This window comes from Perca flavescens, chromosome 17 (assembly GCF_004354835.1).
Source record: "Perca flavescens isolate YP-PL-M2 chromosome 17, PFLA_1.0, whole genome shotgun sequence".
In the NCBI taxonomy this organism is placed as follows: domain Eukaryota; kingdom Metazoa; phylum Chordata; class Actinopteri; order Perciformes; family Percidae; genus Perca; species Perca flavescens.
The window spans coordinates 18,285,208-18,299,245 of NC_041347.1; the positions used below are offsets into that span (position 1 = coordinate 18,285,208).

The window sequence follows — 14,038 nt, forward strand, 5'->3', positions numbered from 1 at the left end:
TAAATCAGCTCTTCAAAGTCTGAAAAGGCAACCCTGGTGATGTCATGCTGGGTGTTTTTATACAAGGCACTAAACGTCAGGATATCCCAACCTCTGTGGAAATAATTTTGACCATTCTTTTTTGCAAATCCCACAACGCTAATCTCTGGAGCCCCCTAAACTGAAAGCCTGCTATTAAGATTAAATGTTAGGTGCAACCTTAAACTCAGTAGATCCCGGCTGGAATCAAGCTGAGATGAAGTAGTTACTCAGGAGATTGTGACAAATCTGGCATGAGAGGAGGCAGATTACTTGGATATACTGTAGCTTCTATACATAAATGTTAAAAACAGGGACACAGCCGTTAAAGTACAAAGGAAAGGTACTGTGGTCCACATTTAAATGGCTTGGACTTTCCAGAGGTCTGGCAGAAACGGCACTGGCAGACTGTGGGGTAATGTTCATGTTCACGAAAGCAGACGAAAGCCAGATCTATCGGGGTGTGACCCATAAAGTATGACGTATCCGGTAAAAAGAAAATAAAGAGATGTGCTTTAAATACTGTCTCCTAGCACTACCATGTGTTGGCATTATGTTACACAGAGCACTTTGGGCTGTGCTTTAAAACACAGGCCTATCTACCTTCACATTGTTACTGGTCTTCCGTTAAACACCTGCTCAGGTGTATTTCACACTGGTTCAGTACCAGGTCATTTATTTGTTATGACATGAGCTGCTGTTCAAATAGTTCTTACTGTGAATCAGATGGTAAGAACATTATTTAATGGCATTACAGATGCAGAGATTTTCAGCCAAGACCTGTGGTGACCAACTATGTTAGCATAAATGTTTAAAGTTCTGTGAATGTCAATTTGAGAAGTCTATGCTTTCTTGCCAACATATGTTACATGTCAAAGGGTTGGTTTGGCAAAGTGAGTCTCAAGGCTCTTGCTGGATTATAGATACCCATATTATACTTCTGCTGCTGGTTCTTCCTTTTCTTTAGCCTTGTATTGCATGTGGCAGGTCGCTGCCACAGTAAAGGTTTCTATGGTAATGTGAATCAACACAAAGCCTGCCCCTATTTCTCCTCAGTGCTCAAAGTTTTGGCTCATACATTCTCTTTAGTCATGGTGTTTGGACTTTACATCTTATCTGTTCCTCTACAGAATAATGAGCACTGTTTGCTATAGATGTAGCTTTCAAAAGTCAGCGTTCATATCCTGACAATGGGCCTAAATTAGATTAAATAATGTAGAACGTTCTCCAGATTGTATCTAGTTAATTTGGCAACAACGACATTTTCTCAAATTCTGTGACTACAAAGAGGGCACAGTCCAGACTTTACTCATCTTCTCCCACTTCAACGCTTAATATTTAAACACGGTTACTTTCAGATACTGAACCGTCAGTGGCTCAGATTAAATATTTACCTTATGCCTTAATGTTGTTTCAATGCTAGTTTTATTGTTGTGAATCAATCAATAAAGCTGTAAAATTATTAGTGGCTTAGTCTTTCCAGATAACTGGTTATTGATGGGTTTTAAAGTGGGACGTTGGCAGACATGTTTTCTAACATTTTAACTAAACACAGGAACGTCATCCATTAATTATACAGTACCATAGATATTTATTGCAAACATTTTGAATGTAATGTTTATGGCCATACAGTGTTTCTCCAAGTGCTTTCTGAGTGGAAGGACAGGAAAGGGCAGTGTTGTTAGACTGGGCGAGGTTCGGTTGTCCGGACATTCGGGCTGTGATTGCTCTCTGAAGGGGTCTTTTCACTCAGTTTATTGGGCCATTTAACAGCAACGCCCACATCTGTGTGTTCTACAGGAGTGAAAGACACAGACTCATAAAGCACTTTCTAAAAAATGGGACACACACACACACACATAAGAAGGGAAAGGGCGGGGTCACGGAGGTCTGTTAGACCAAGAAACCCAAAACAAAGGGACATGGTCGTGGGACTGGAAGGCAGTCCCAACATAAATTACAGTTTGCATCTCTTCACATGACACTAAATCTGACTTTATGAATGTTTGACATTGTCTCACCAGAGACTGTAGACTGTAGCTTCACTGAAGCGTGTTCTTCAGTAGGTCTCAGTCGATGTGAGACAGGGGGATTTTGCAGTTTGTGCAGGCCTCAAGTTCATGTTGAATGCCATGCAGTGTGTCCTTAATGAGGGAGAGAGAAGATTAGCCTGTTTGCTTACTGGAGCCTGAAGATAAGACGATACCAGGATGAGATAAGATGGTGTGTGTTTGCGAGTGTGTGTTTCCAGAGAGGCCATGGAGTGACGGATTGTGGCAACAAGCCTGATGTTTCAGTTAGATTTTTAACTGTGACAGCATGAAGGTTGAAAGGTCAAGGACAACATTCAGTCACAAGTTGTGCAACCTTCTTTCTTGCTTTGGGCCGCCTATCAAGGCATGAATATAGTTTAAATCCTGTCTGTCAAAATCTGTAGATGCATGGAAGTTTGTTCCCATTCAGAGCAGCAGGTAGCGGCTCAAGGTCGACAGCACGTACTGTATGCTGTGGTGTGTTAGTATTTTCTTCCAAGAGACTGGAGGTAATGCAATCACATATGAAATGGGACTCATGTGGCCACCAACAACACAGCCATGTGAATACATGTGGCATTGATCAGTGTCAGCAGCCAAAAAGATCTCAGTGGGGATAGAAGAGAGAAGGTCTCTGTCAGTCATTTCCACAATCAAGCAGTCAACTTCAGGCATTTTTCATTTTTATCCCCCAGGCAGAAACTTATTCTCACATAGAAAATTTATGACATGGGAAGAAATCCATGTTTTTCATTCTGCGTGGAGCAGAAAGCTTAGTGTGAGGTTTGTCACTTTATTTTAACTTAATGTGCATATAAAGTATGCATTATGCCAGTGGTTCTCACTGAGATACTCTGGATACAATTTTGGAGATCTTGGGATGACGTATGGGATAAAATAATATTTATACTCCAATTCATATAATAAATCAAATGAAACAGCCCAGAAAGGAAAATATTTTCTATACCTAAATTGTTTCCTTCTCTGCATCTTTATGTCTGTGATGGCGGGTCACAAGGCATTGCTTTACTCCAGCAGTTTAGTATTGCACACCATAACATTTGGGAACATGCAAGAAACAACGTGTGTAGCAGAGGCTGAGATATCCTGACTTTTAGTCCTAAGTATAGGTCAAGCTCCAAAAACACTGGTCTTTCATTGGAGTCGGTTTTTGCATGAAAATAACTATTTCATTTGACGTGTCGTCCGAGTACCTGAGAAATCAGAAGTGTTAAGTTGTTCCAAACGGCCAATTAGGCGTGAAGCAGGACTGAATGCCGGTTTCGGACACAGCCCCCTCTGACATCAGAAGATGTGGGGGGAGGGGGTTTCAGAAGCTATTCCACCATCCGACAAGCAGCTCTGATGAAGCACACTGGCAGCTTTAGACCTTCCCTGCCTGGTAAATCCATCTTTCAAACTCTACACCTCCAGTTTTTGAGTCAAGCTTTCTGTTATAAATGTGAAGGTGAGATAACCCTGATGACATCATGGTGACATCATCAGAGTTATTTTCTCAGACTTGACAAGGTCGGAAGACATTATACTAACGGTTTTCACAGGCTGAGTAATACTCCAATCCAATCCATTTTATTTATATAGCACATTTAAAAAAAAAAAAAAGGTTTACAAAGTGCTGAACAAGAACATAAAAACACATAGAAAACACATAAAACACATAAAACAACATAAGACCACACGGTTCTCATGCTGGGGAATACAAGTGAGTTTTAAGACGGGATTTAAAAGATTCAAGGGTCAGGGCCAATTTGACCTGTGGAGGTAGCTCATTCCACAGTACTAACCATTACAGATGAGCATACTTTGACATGTAAAATTGGTGAAATGCACCTTTTTAAGGAGTTATATTAAACTGCTGCTCCTTGCCTTAACACAAGTCTCGTCTCCTGTTTGACTTCTGAGCTTCCCTCCCTCTTCGTTGTGGCACAGGGTTCAGTTGCCATGGCACCCAGCAGGGTATTCATGCTGTGGATGACAATGAGTGTAATGTCGGTGGCCTGGTCTTGGATTACAGGAACACAGAGGTCTGTTCCCCCCCGGAGAGAAGACGGTTACAACAGTGAACCTCCCCGACGGCCACGCCTGCTAATGTTAGACTCAATCCTCTGCCCAGCCCATTCTTATATTATAGCTATTTCACACAAATAAACTGCTGTAGGTGTCTGTACACACCTACATTGTAAGTCTCACTTTTCTGTTGAATTGTTTATTGAGTGCTGCTTGAACGTATTTCTGTTTTTAACTCCCTGAAGAGTATAAATCATGTCAGCAGGTGTCCGACAGGATATCCTGCTTTGGACAGGACATAGTCAGAGAGGATAACACTCACTTCCTCTGTGCAAGGAGATCTGGGAAGTCATTTTAAAGAGCTAATGATTCCCCATTACTTTATTGATTCCTTGTGATTAATTATGTGCTTCCCCCTCCTCTGACCCTATCATATCCTTGCTGACCTTTTGACTGTTGTCGGTGGTTATAAGTGGTTGCTATGTGGACATCCTGCGAGACATTCCTGTAAGAAGTTAACAACAATGAGTAGCAGCACTAATTCACTGCCCAGGGAGACTGCTATTGAGATATCCGCTCTGAGGTTTAGTCAGATTAACGTCTTCTGTCGAAGCAGAAGGCAGACAGCGTTTCTTTTACAATCCCACCGTGTGCCATAGGATCAGTTTTACAAAGAAAGACCCCCATCTGTGAGACTTATGAGCCTTAAGTGAGCTCACTGTGCCGATAATTGTTTTTTTACTGACTTTGCTTGACAATTCCTTACTGAGGATAAAACATTTTCTACTTTAATAAAACCCAGAATGAGTAGCAGCTTGATTAGTTAATTTCAGTGAGGAAAAAGTTGCTCTCTGGTCAGTGTTGCCGGATTGGTCAGTTTCCCAAACTATTTGGGCTACTTTTTTTTAATTGGGCAGGTTGTTAAAATTTTGGCTACTTTTTATACCATTTTGGATGGTTTTCACCTATGAAAAGTTAGGCTAAATCTGCCCCTCCTCTCCTCTAATTAATTGTATTGTGATTGTCAGTTGAATAGGCTCAGCTTGACATGCAATAACTGATAACTGATAACCGCCGAAACCAAATGTAATTTTAGTTTATTACAACTAGAACCTCTTTTTCCTATTCAAATTATTATTCGGTCTATTATTATGCAGGTTTTAGGCTCTGATTGGGCAACTTTCTTGTTAGTCAAATCCGGCAACACTGTCTGTGGCGCTCGATTGGTCGTAATAATCCATGTGTAGATCACCAAAAAAGTGGTGTATGTGTTTGGTACATGTGTGTGTGTGTTATGTCATGCTTTACCGTGGCAGATATTTGATTAGTTGTTTATTTCCCCTGCCTTGGACATAAGTGGTTCAAGTGCGAGGGTGGTAAATGTTTAGTTTACATCAAGTGTGAGCTTGGCAGTGTTTTCATTGAATGCCCAGGGGTTGATGGGAGAATCACTCACAGTCACACGCGCCACATGTTTTAGCATGATTTACACATTCATACACAAAGTGTTCAGCACAACTGGAAAGTTGAAATCACATTGGGAAAATGTCTCAATAACAAAAACAAGTTGAAGCTCCAACTTGTTATATAATGGAATGTGGCATTTTTACACTCAAGCTTGCACTCAAATATTATTGGTTACTGTTGATAGTAAATAAAATACAGCAGGTAGATCACTGAGCACTTTTTGTGCTCCGTTTTATCTCTCCCTTCTTTCACCCATTATGCTCTTTACTTTAATGAGGTGTAGCTGATTAACTAAAACCAATTGTCCAGTCCTGTGCCCTTGTGTCTGCTCTATGATGGGAGTTTGTGTAACCCAGATGCTAATCATTAATCAGCAGGGGGATCTGGTTTGTTTGAGTGCTTTCACTGAGCTCACTTCTTATTAGTAAACATCACTATTGGAATTCTGTATATGAGTATATTTTTGTGGAGAATTAGTCAGAAATGCAGACTTTTGTGTCAGTATTTTAAATCATAATGAGCTTTGTAAAAGCAAAAAACGGTTTCCTAAAGGCTGCAGGAGCTAAGCAAACATTTCTGTTTCCATTTTTAAATTATGGTTTAGGGGTTCGTAATGCATTCTTGGGAATCCCACTGTATGCACAGCAACAAAACCCCCATTCAAATTTGTATCCTAACCATAACCTCAACCACATCTAATCTTAACCTAAACACAAACAGTTGAACTAAAGCGAACCACCTAAAGGCTTATATCTGACAATAAACATTTCTAATATTATGCCTAAACACAACCTTTCAGTTTTTGCAGGCTAGTGATGGCGTCTCTGCCCATAACTGGGGGCAGACTTTTGTGTCAGTATTTTAAATCCTAATGAGCTTTGTAAAAGCAAAAAACTGTTTCATAAAGGCTGCAGGAGCTAAGCAAACATTTCTCTGTTTTCCATTTTCTGGGTGTAACATTGTTATTAGATATTTTGCTTCTTTCCTTTCAGGAATTCTGGTTGAACTGGAGAAGTCAGTTTTCACTTGTAGTGAAAAATAACTGTTTAATAAAGAAAATACTACACATCCCTCTTGTGTCTGAACAAGATAAATACCATAATTAGACAATTGGAGACTTTCATGTTATTAATTATAACCAATTATTTAGATACAACTGTGTCAAAGTCACTGTTCAGTTTTGATGTCCTATCCCGTTAACGGGGTGTGCAAGAGTCTTTATGGTACTCCTATCTTCTCTTGCTCTCTTCACCATAGGCTTTCGCACAAAAACAAACAAAAACATTTGCCTGAAGGAACTTAACCACTCCATGTTGCTTCAATTACATCTCTCCATGTGTGAAACTCTGCTGATTGTTTTTGATTCTGAATTGATTGTTTTCTAAAATGTCTGGTTGTCTTTCAAAGCAGCTTAGTTTTATGATTTGAAAGTCTTGTGGCTTCTGCTAGGCTCCCACAGTTTGCATGTCAGAAGAACACTGTCAGTCTGCAGAGTCGTGCAGATTGGTGGTATTTTGATGTGTTCACATTCATATACAGAATGAGTTTCATATTATTTTTATAACTATAAGACAAATGTTTCCAAGACTGTCTGCCTTTTTTTCTAGTCTGTCTCACTTTTGGTAACATGTTTGTCTAAGAGCACCTCATAGCCGTGTAGGGCCGTATGATATGGGGGGCAGGATATTTGATCTGCCCAGCAGGCAGACCTGTGGTCATTTCTGTGGGAGTAATGGAATTTCGTGGTCTGTCCTAGTACTGATGGAATTTCAAAAGCAGTCAGGCATGGTTCATATAACTCACATACATAGACCACATTGGTCATGATTTAGAAGGTGGTTAGGAGAGGAATGTCAACTTTAGTACTTTGAGTTGTTTTCACTGGCAGCACAAGTTAGAGAGAGACCTCTCTAACCCAGGTGTGTTTGTGTGTACTGCAGCAGGCCCACCTGTTTCACTCAATAATTTGCTGGTGTGTGTGTGTGTGTGTGTTTCAGGTGACTTGTCCCCAGTGCAGATGTCCCCTGTCCCCCAGTCCCAGTTCATTCCCTTGGCTGAGGTGCTGTGCTCAGTCATCTCAGATATGAACTCCTCTCAAATCACCGTCAACCAGGATGCACTTATCAATTACATGAGCAAGGCCCACCCAGGTAATCCATAAAATATTGCCTCAGCAGAAGTGTAGATGTGCACTTTTAAACCAGACACAATGTGTACTCTTGTTTGTCTTTTTTCCTTAAGACTCTTTTCTCGTTCTGTCTTAGGGATAACCATCCCGACTCAGGACATCCTCTACAATGCTCTAGGCACTCTGATCAAGGAGCGCAAAATTTACCATACAGGCGAGGGCTACTTTATCGTCACACCTCAGACTTATTTCATCACAAACACCATGGTCCGAGAGAAGAACTGGTGGGCTTCTGGTTCAGCAGACGACCCTCCCTCACCTCCTCCCATTACTTACCTGTTGAGCAACGACACATGTGTTGATAGGCCTCAAACGCTGCCTGTGGCACACTGCAAGTCTTGCAGCTGCTTCAGTCCTCTCCAAACGTCCACTAATATCGCCTCCACTACTGTAACAGCCCCCGTCCCTCCCTCCACTGTCCCAGACCAGCAGTCTGTTTCTTTTTCCATAAGTGAATGTACAGGCAAAAGCCTAAAGTGGCCCAGACCATTAGATCACAAACCCACAGTGCAGCATCAATCCACCTCCACAGCGGCAGATTGTCAGGCAAGTGAGATCAGTAAAACTACAGCCACTACTAACGCCACTGGCCGCAAAGAAAAAGACAACAAACCAGGGAGGAAGTTTGGTCTCAGTTTGTTTCGGAGGAATGGAGGCAAAAAAGAGAAGCCAAAGAAGGAGTATGCATCATTTTCAGCCCAGTTCCCTCCCGAGGAGTGGCCAGTAAGAGACGAGGAGGATCTGAACAACTTACCCCGTGACCTGGAGCATGCCATCATCAAACGCATAAACCCTGAACTGACTGTGGACAATTTGACACGCCACACGGTCTTAATGAAGAAGCTAGAGGAGAGAAGGGAGAGGGGGGTGGACATAGTGTTGGACAGGGGTCTGGATAAAGACGAGAAGGGAGTAAACAAGGGAATGTCTACTGAGATCCTAGCATTCTCAAAACCCAGGCATCATCACTCCTCTAAAGCAGGGAAAAGATCTACTCAAAAGGCCTCGCGCAGCAAGAGGAGGGCCCATTCCTCCAGAGAGAAGCAGAAGGAAAGGCAGAAGGAGAGGGTTAAGAGTAAGGATCCCATATGTGCGGATGAATATCCAGAGGGGGAGGATTTGATCCCTGCTCGGCTCAGAGTGGAAATCCCTGTTGATGACCCAGATCAAGTGGAAGAAGGTGGAGCTGTTGAGGGGAAATCTCTTTATAAGAAACGCATTGAAAACCCTTTCCAGACGCATCCAATCAAAGAAGCTGAGCCCATTATTCCTGCCACCATCAACAAAGAAGACAGAAGACGAGAGGTAAAAGACGGCAAGGCTTTGGGGCCAGGGAGGAAGGATCGAACAAGTCACCGCTCCAAATCGTGGGACCCCCATCGGGCCAAAGTGATCGCAGCAGATGGAGAGCATGCAGGGAAATCCCCTACATCTGAGGACAGGTACGACTGTGTCCATGACCTTACTGCCGATCATCTGCTCCAAGCAGACATAAAGATCAACAGAGAGTTGCCACTGGACTACAACTCAGCCTACCCACAGAGCAGTACGCTTCGGATAGACGACAAGTTCCGACATCAGAGGGAGGGTAACAACAAGGAGAGCTGGGAGAGAGAAGGCAAAAATGGTCATTTTCAGGAGGCAGAAAATGGTGTACCGGACCACAGCCAAACTATAGATGACAGCCTCTCTAACAAACAATACTCTAATACTAATGCCATTCTACCTACCCATCCCTATGAGCTTGTTGTAAACCACACTCACGACCTAACTGTGCCCTGGCCCAAGCCCTCTTTACAGCGGAAACACTCCCTCAGACTGTCCAACCCACAAAGGGATGATATTCAGAGGCTAGAGCTCTCTCCACACCAGCAAGCCTGTGAAACTACAGCCACCCAGGAACTACGGGAGATAAGACCTGTCACTATCAGTAGTAGAGTGCAAAGGACCATGAGCCAGGGAGAAAGGCCAGAACTGATAGTGGACAGCCCTCCCTCAATTACAGACACTGATGGCTTTATAGAAGATGACTATAGGCTCTATCAGAGAGCAGAGGAGCAGGAGGATGAGGATGCCTGCAGCTCATTGTGTCTGATTGAAGAGGAGAATATTGATGCTGAAAATGCGTACCAAACAGGTATAGCGGACTACCATAACCAGTTGGTTTACCATAACCATGTACCTGATTTGCAATATCAGGGACCCCACCGTCACTATTATAATTCCAACTTTCAACAACCAAAAGTTGCCTCAATACAAGATTCAAGGGACAAGACTTTCAAAGATCCCATTCCCCCAGCAACCAAGAGGGACGCTTCCCTCAGCTCCACCAGCTCTGGAGAGACCAGCTGGAGACGCCACCATCACCATCAGAGGACTCGATTACCAGGGGCCCAAAGTGAATCCAGCCCCAGACAAGACACATTGATCCATGGGGACAAACGACATGAGGTCAACCATGATTTGGATTGTCTGGAACCATCTGAAGTTGCAGACAGTAGCATATTTGACTACTGCCAGACCAGTGAGGTAGAATCAGACACAGAGACTGTCCGTAAGTCAGCTGATGAGGGCGACGGTGAATCTGCTCACTGGGCAACGGAGGTGGAGGAAGTGCAGGAGGATGAGTGCAATGAGACGGGTGTTCCTCAGACCCATAGAGCTGTTCTGAGCATGCCCAGTGGAGTCCGAGGGGCAGAGATTGGGGAAGCGGTAGAAATGGGAGAGAACCAGAGCATCACAGGAGACAGCGGTATAGATTCTCCTCGGTGAGTGCCTCTCTTTATATTTGTTCATATTAGCTGTAATAAGAAACTGTGATATCATGTTTCCATTTCATTTTAGCTTACCTTGTGACCAGGGCTATTTTTTTTCAAAGCCACTGAACCTGCTGAAAGTTAGACAGCTAACACAGACTGAAAAGGTTTTATAAAGAGAAAAAAAATGTCCACAACCAGTAGGGAAATGCTCCTAATCCCTTAGCCCAGATGCACATTCTCTTCAGGCCAGTAGTTTTCACACCTTAAGCTCAGGTCTTATCTCTCCGACTGTGAGCCCACACCATACTCTATCCCACTACATTCTGGAGGAGCTTTAGAGACAGGCAAAATAAACACTCTGATGTTAGTTAACCTCTGGGTTACATGTCAGTGGTTGGCCTTACTCCCAGTTTCAGTTTTTTCCTTTAAAGTAAGCTGAACAAACACCTTGTGACCAATTATGCATCCAGTATTTGGACAGGAGGGAGTCATTTTGATAATTATGTGTAATTGCTGTGCAGCACTTAAATTATCATGTTATAATCAAATAGGAAGAAAAGACTTCTTTTCTGACATTGAACTCGCTGTGCACCCGGGTATGTGGGTGGACAGATGGGGTGCACAAACACGTCACCTTGTTCAAATGGCATATTCATAGAAGATATGAACCCTATGCCCCCCTTCTTCTCCCTACAGGACCCGTGTCAGTCTGGCTTCCAGCAACACTGTCATTCTGGAGGGACTTAAGAGAAGAGGCTTTTTACAAAATTTGGAGAAACTGCATTCAAAGAGCAGTGCCATTCGACCACAGAGCTCACTGCTACAGCTAACTCCTGTTATGAACGTATAGCAGGCCTGAGTCCCCTGCCGAAGCTTTGTGTGGGAGCTGACAGATCTCTTCACGTAGCTCAGTATGTAAAGGCCAAAACAAGTGCTATACTCTCCAGTTCTATGCAACTGCTAGGTCAGAAACGTAACTAAAAAGGAAGGTTAGCACTTTGTTGCCTTCCTCCACATATTGATACCTATTAAAACAGGGGTCTGTGTACAGATGTAAAAATATGTATATACATATATTTCTTTTTGTAAATAATTTGCTAGCTGGTAATGTGCTATGATTTATTCATTCACTGTGTGTGTGCTGTTAAATGCATGGTGTATTGACAGCATTTTTTGTGATAAATGTATAGTTGTAGTTAAAATGTCATAGCAGCATCTCATAGTGTTTCCTTTTTTTTCTCTCATCATGTAGCAATTACCATAAATAAAATGTACGTCAACCAAGGTGTCTTTGTTGTCGTATTATTGCTCCCTATAAACAACATTTACCATTCAGCAGAAGATGAGTAGGCCTACCTGCAATGACATCGCTGTTACAGTTTTTCTTGATTGCTTTGATGCAGCAGTCAACTCAAACTCCACATTTTCAAAACAGTTAACACACAGGCCGAAACAGTGGCACTCATGGTCAAAATGACACATTTTGTTTGCAAAAGGCTCTAATCGTGCCAAAACATTTAAGATATGCAACAAAAGCAAATTTTGCATTCAAACAACACAACTTGCAAACAAGTGTATGAGCTCTTCCAATTAATAATTACACAGTGGACAACAAAATACAAAATACAGCACTTAGTGCGAATCAGTGCACCATTGCTTGTCATTGTAGCTTATTACTGTACATAGCTTTCATGCCAGTGCCATTTGTTGTCAAATTTGCCTTCTTGCAAAGAATTGGTTCCAGAATCAGAAATGCTTTGATGCAAATTGTATTGATTCTGATTTTCAAACTGTGGCTGAAAACTGAAATACTGTAAATATTACACAAAATACATGTAAACCAAAATAAAATCTATTACAGTAAAGTATAAACCTCTATTACTGTAGACTATAAGAAATAGCCACTATTGATACTCAGTCTCTTCTGTCTTGATGATGAGGCCACATGGCCTAACCCTGCAGATTGACTGCTAATTGAAGTGTCAAACAGGTGCTTCAGTGATTTCATACTGATGTAGGTAGTTTCTAATAGTTAGGAACAGATGGTTTCTGTTTGGTTACCATAGCTAAAACAATGGAGTTTGGACCACTTGAATGACATCTGTGTTAACTGTTCTGCAAAAGGGTGGGGAAAATGTGCCAATCCATTGAGAAAAAGTTAACACATTTGCCATAGGTGTCTTCTGCTCTGCTGAGACAGTGATGATGAAAACCGAGTGGATCCGTTTCTTTAAGCAGGTGAAAGCAATCAAGAAAAACTGTAAGTAAAAAATTGCAGATTTATACAGTTGCCTGAGAGCTCAATGCACTGCAAAATAAGAAAACAAATACAAATAGAAACAACACAAGCAAATGAAGAAACATCTTCACCAATTTGACAAAAACATGAGTAGCATTTAGACAAAGCGCTGCAAAAGCTCACAACACAAAGGAAACTGATGCACCAGTCCATATTGTCAGGACTGGTAAATTATATATAAATATATTATATTATCTTATAATATAATATATATTATCTGTCAATCATACACTGTATATATTGTCATATCCACCTACCTCATATAAATAAGCAACCTGTTATATTTATCATTCTGTATTCCAGCACAATTTGCATTGCACGATTGTCTTAATGTGTATAAATGTATATAAACTTTTTTTATATAAATACTTATATCTGTACATAAAAGTCAAATGTTCATGTTTATCTTGTTTCAGCTGTTCTGTGTAAGTACATTAAGAGCAACAAACGAAATTCTTCGTCAAATTCCTACTTACTTGGGCATAAACGCAGATTCTGATATCTGCTGTTAACCTAGCGTTTGGCTTTTGCTTATTGATAACTGAATGCTGCACCTGTTGTCAATTTGATGAATGTTTCTCGATTTGCATATTTTCTTAATTTGCAGTGCAATGAGCTCTCAAGGCCACCGTAGATTAATTATCAATATAAACTTCAGAAAGCAATATTGTTGTTGTCCAAATGATTCTTTTATCCAAAGCATATACGTTTTAAGTTGATGTTTTATATCACTTAATAGAACTGCCAGATTTCATTAAAAAAAGACATTTGTAAAGCTTACCCCGTTTAGGAACTGTTTGAGCAAAGAACATCAATTTAATATATATCTGTTGGAGGGAGATCCCTGGACATTTGCATCAGCTTAAAAAAACACATTTAAGTGCTATCTCTAGTGTAAATATCAGTGATGTAAACCAGACATCGTTTTGCACTCAGAAGGCTGATAAGCTCTTATTTCTGAAGGCTACAGTGACAGTGGATCCCAATCGTGTGTGTCTACCTCAAAAGGCATACGAAGTCTGACCTCCAGCTGTGAAGGAATGTAAACCGGCATAGTCTAGGTGAGTGTGGGGAAAGTGGGTAGTTTCCAGGCCATTCCCAAGAGCTTTCCAGACATGGATCAAGTTACACTTTCAACTTGGCTGCTCCGACCGGTTCAGTATTAGTGAGATTCCAGTTTAAGAGTTTAGGAAAAATAAGAGTCCTATAAAAAATATATATATAAAACTCTAGAGCATAAGTGCCT

The 14,038-nt window shown here is 41.5% G+C and overlaps 1 protein-coding gene across 1 annotated transcript in view; it reads left to right on the plus strand.

The window, feature by feature from the left end:
- stox1 (storkhead box 1) overlaps positions 1-11,781 on the plus strand; it is a 20,430-nt gene extending 8,649 nt beyond the window's left edge. Inside the window, exons 2-4 of the mRNA XM_028603279.1 lie at positions 7,544-7,696; positions 7,811-10,502; positions 11,190-11,781. Of these exons, the coding sequence (XP_028459080.1) occupies positions 7,544-7,696; positions 7,811-10,502; positions 11,190-11,343 (2,999 nt within the window). The 3' untranslated portion in view covers positions 11,344-11,781. The remainder of the gene's footprint in view (positions 1-7,543; positions 7,697-7,810; positions 10,503-11,189) is intronic.
- Positions 11,782-14,038: the final 2,257 nt, after the last annotated feature.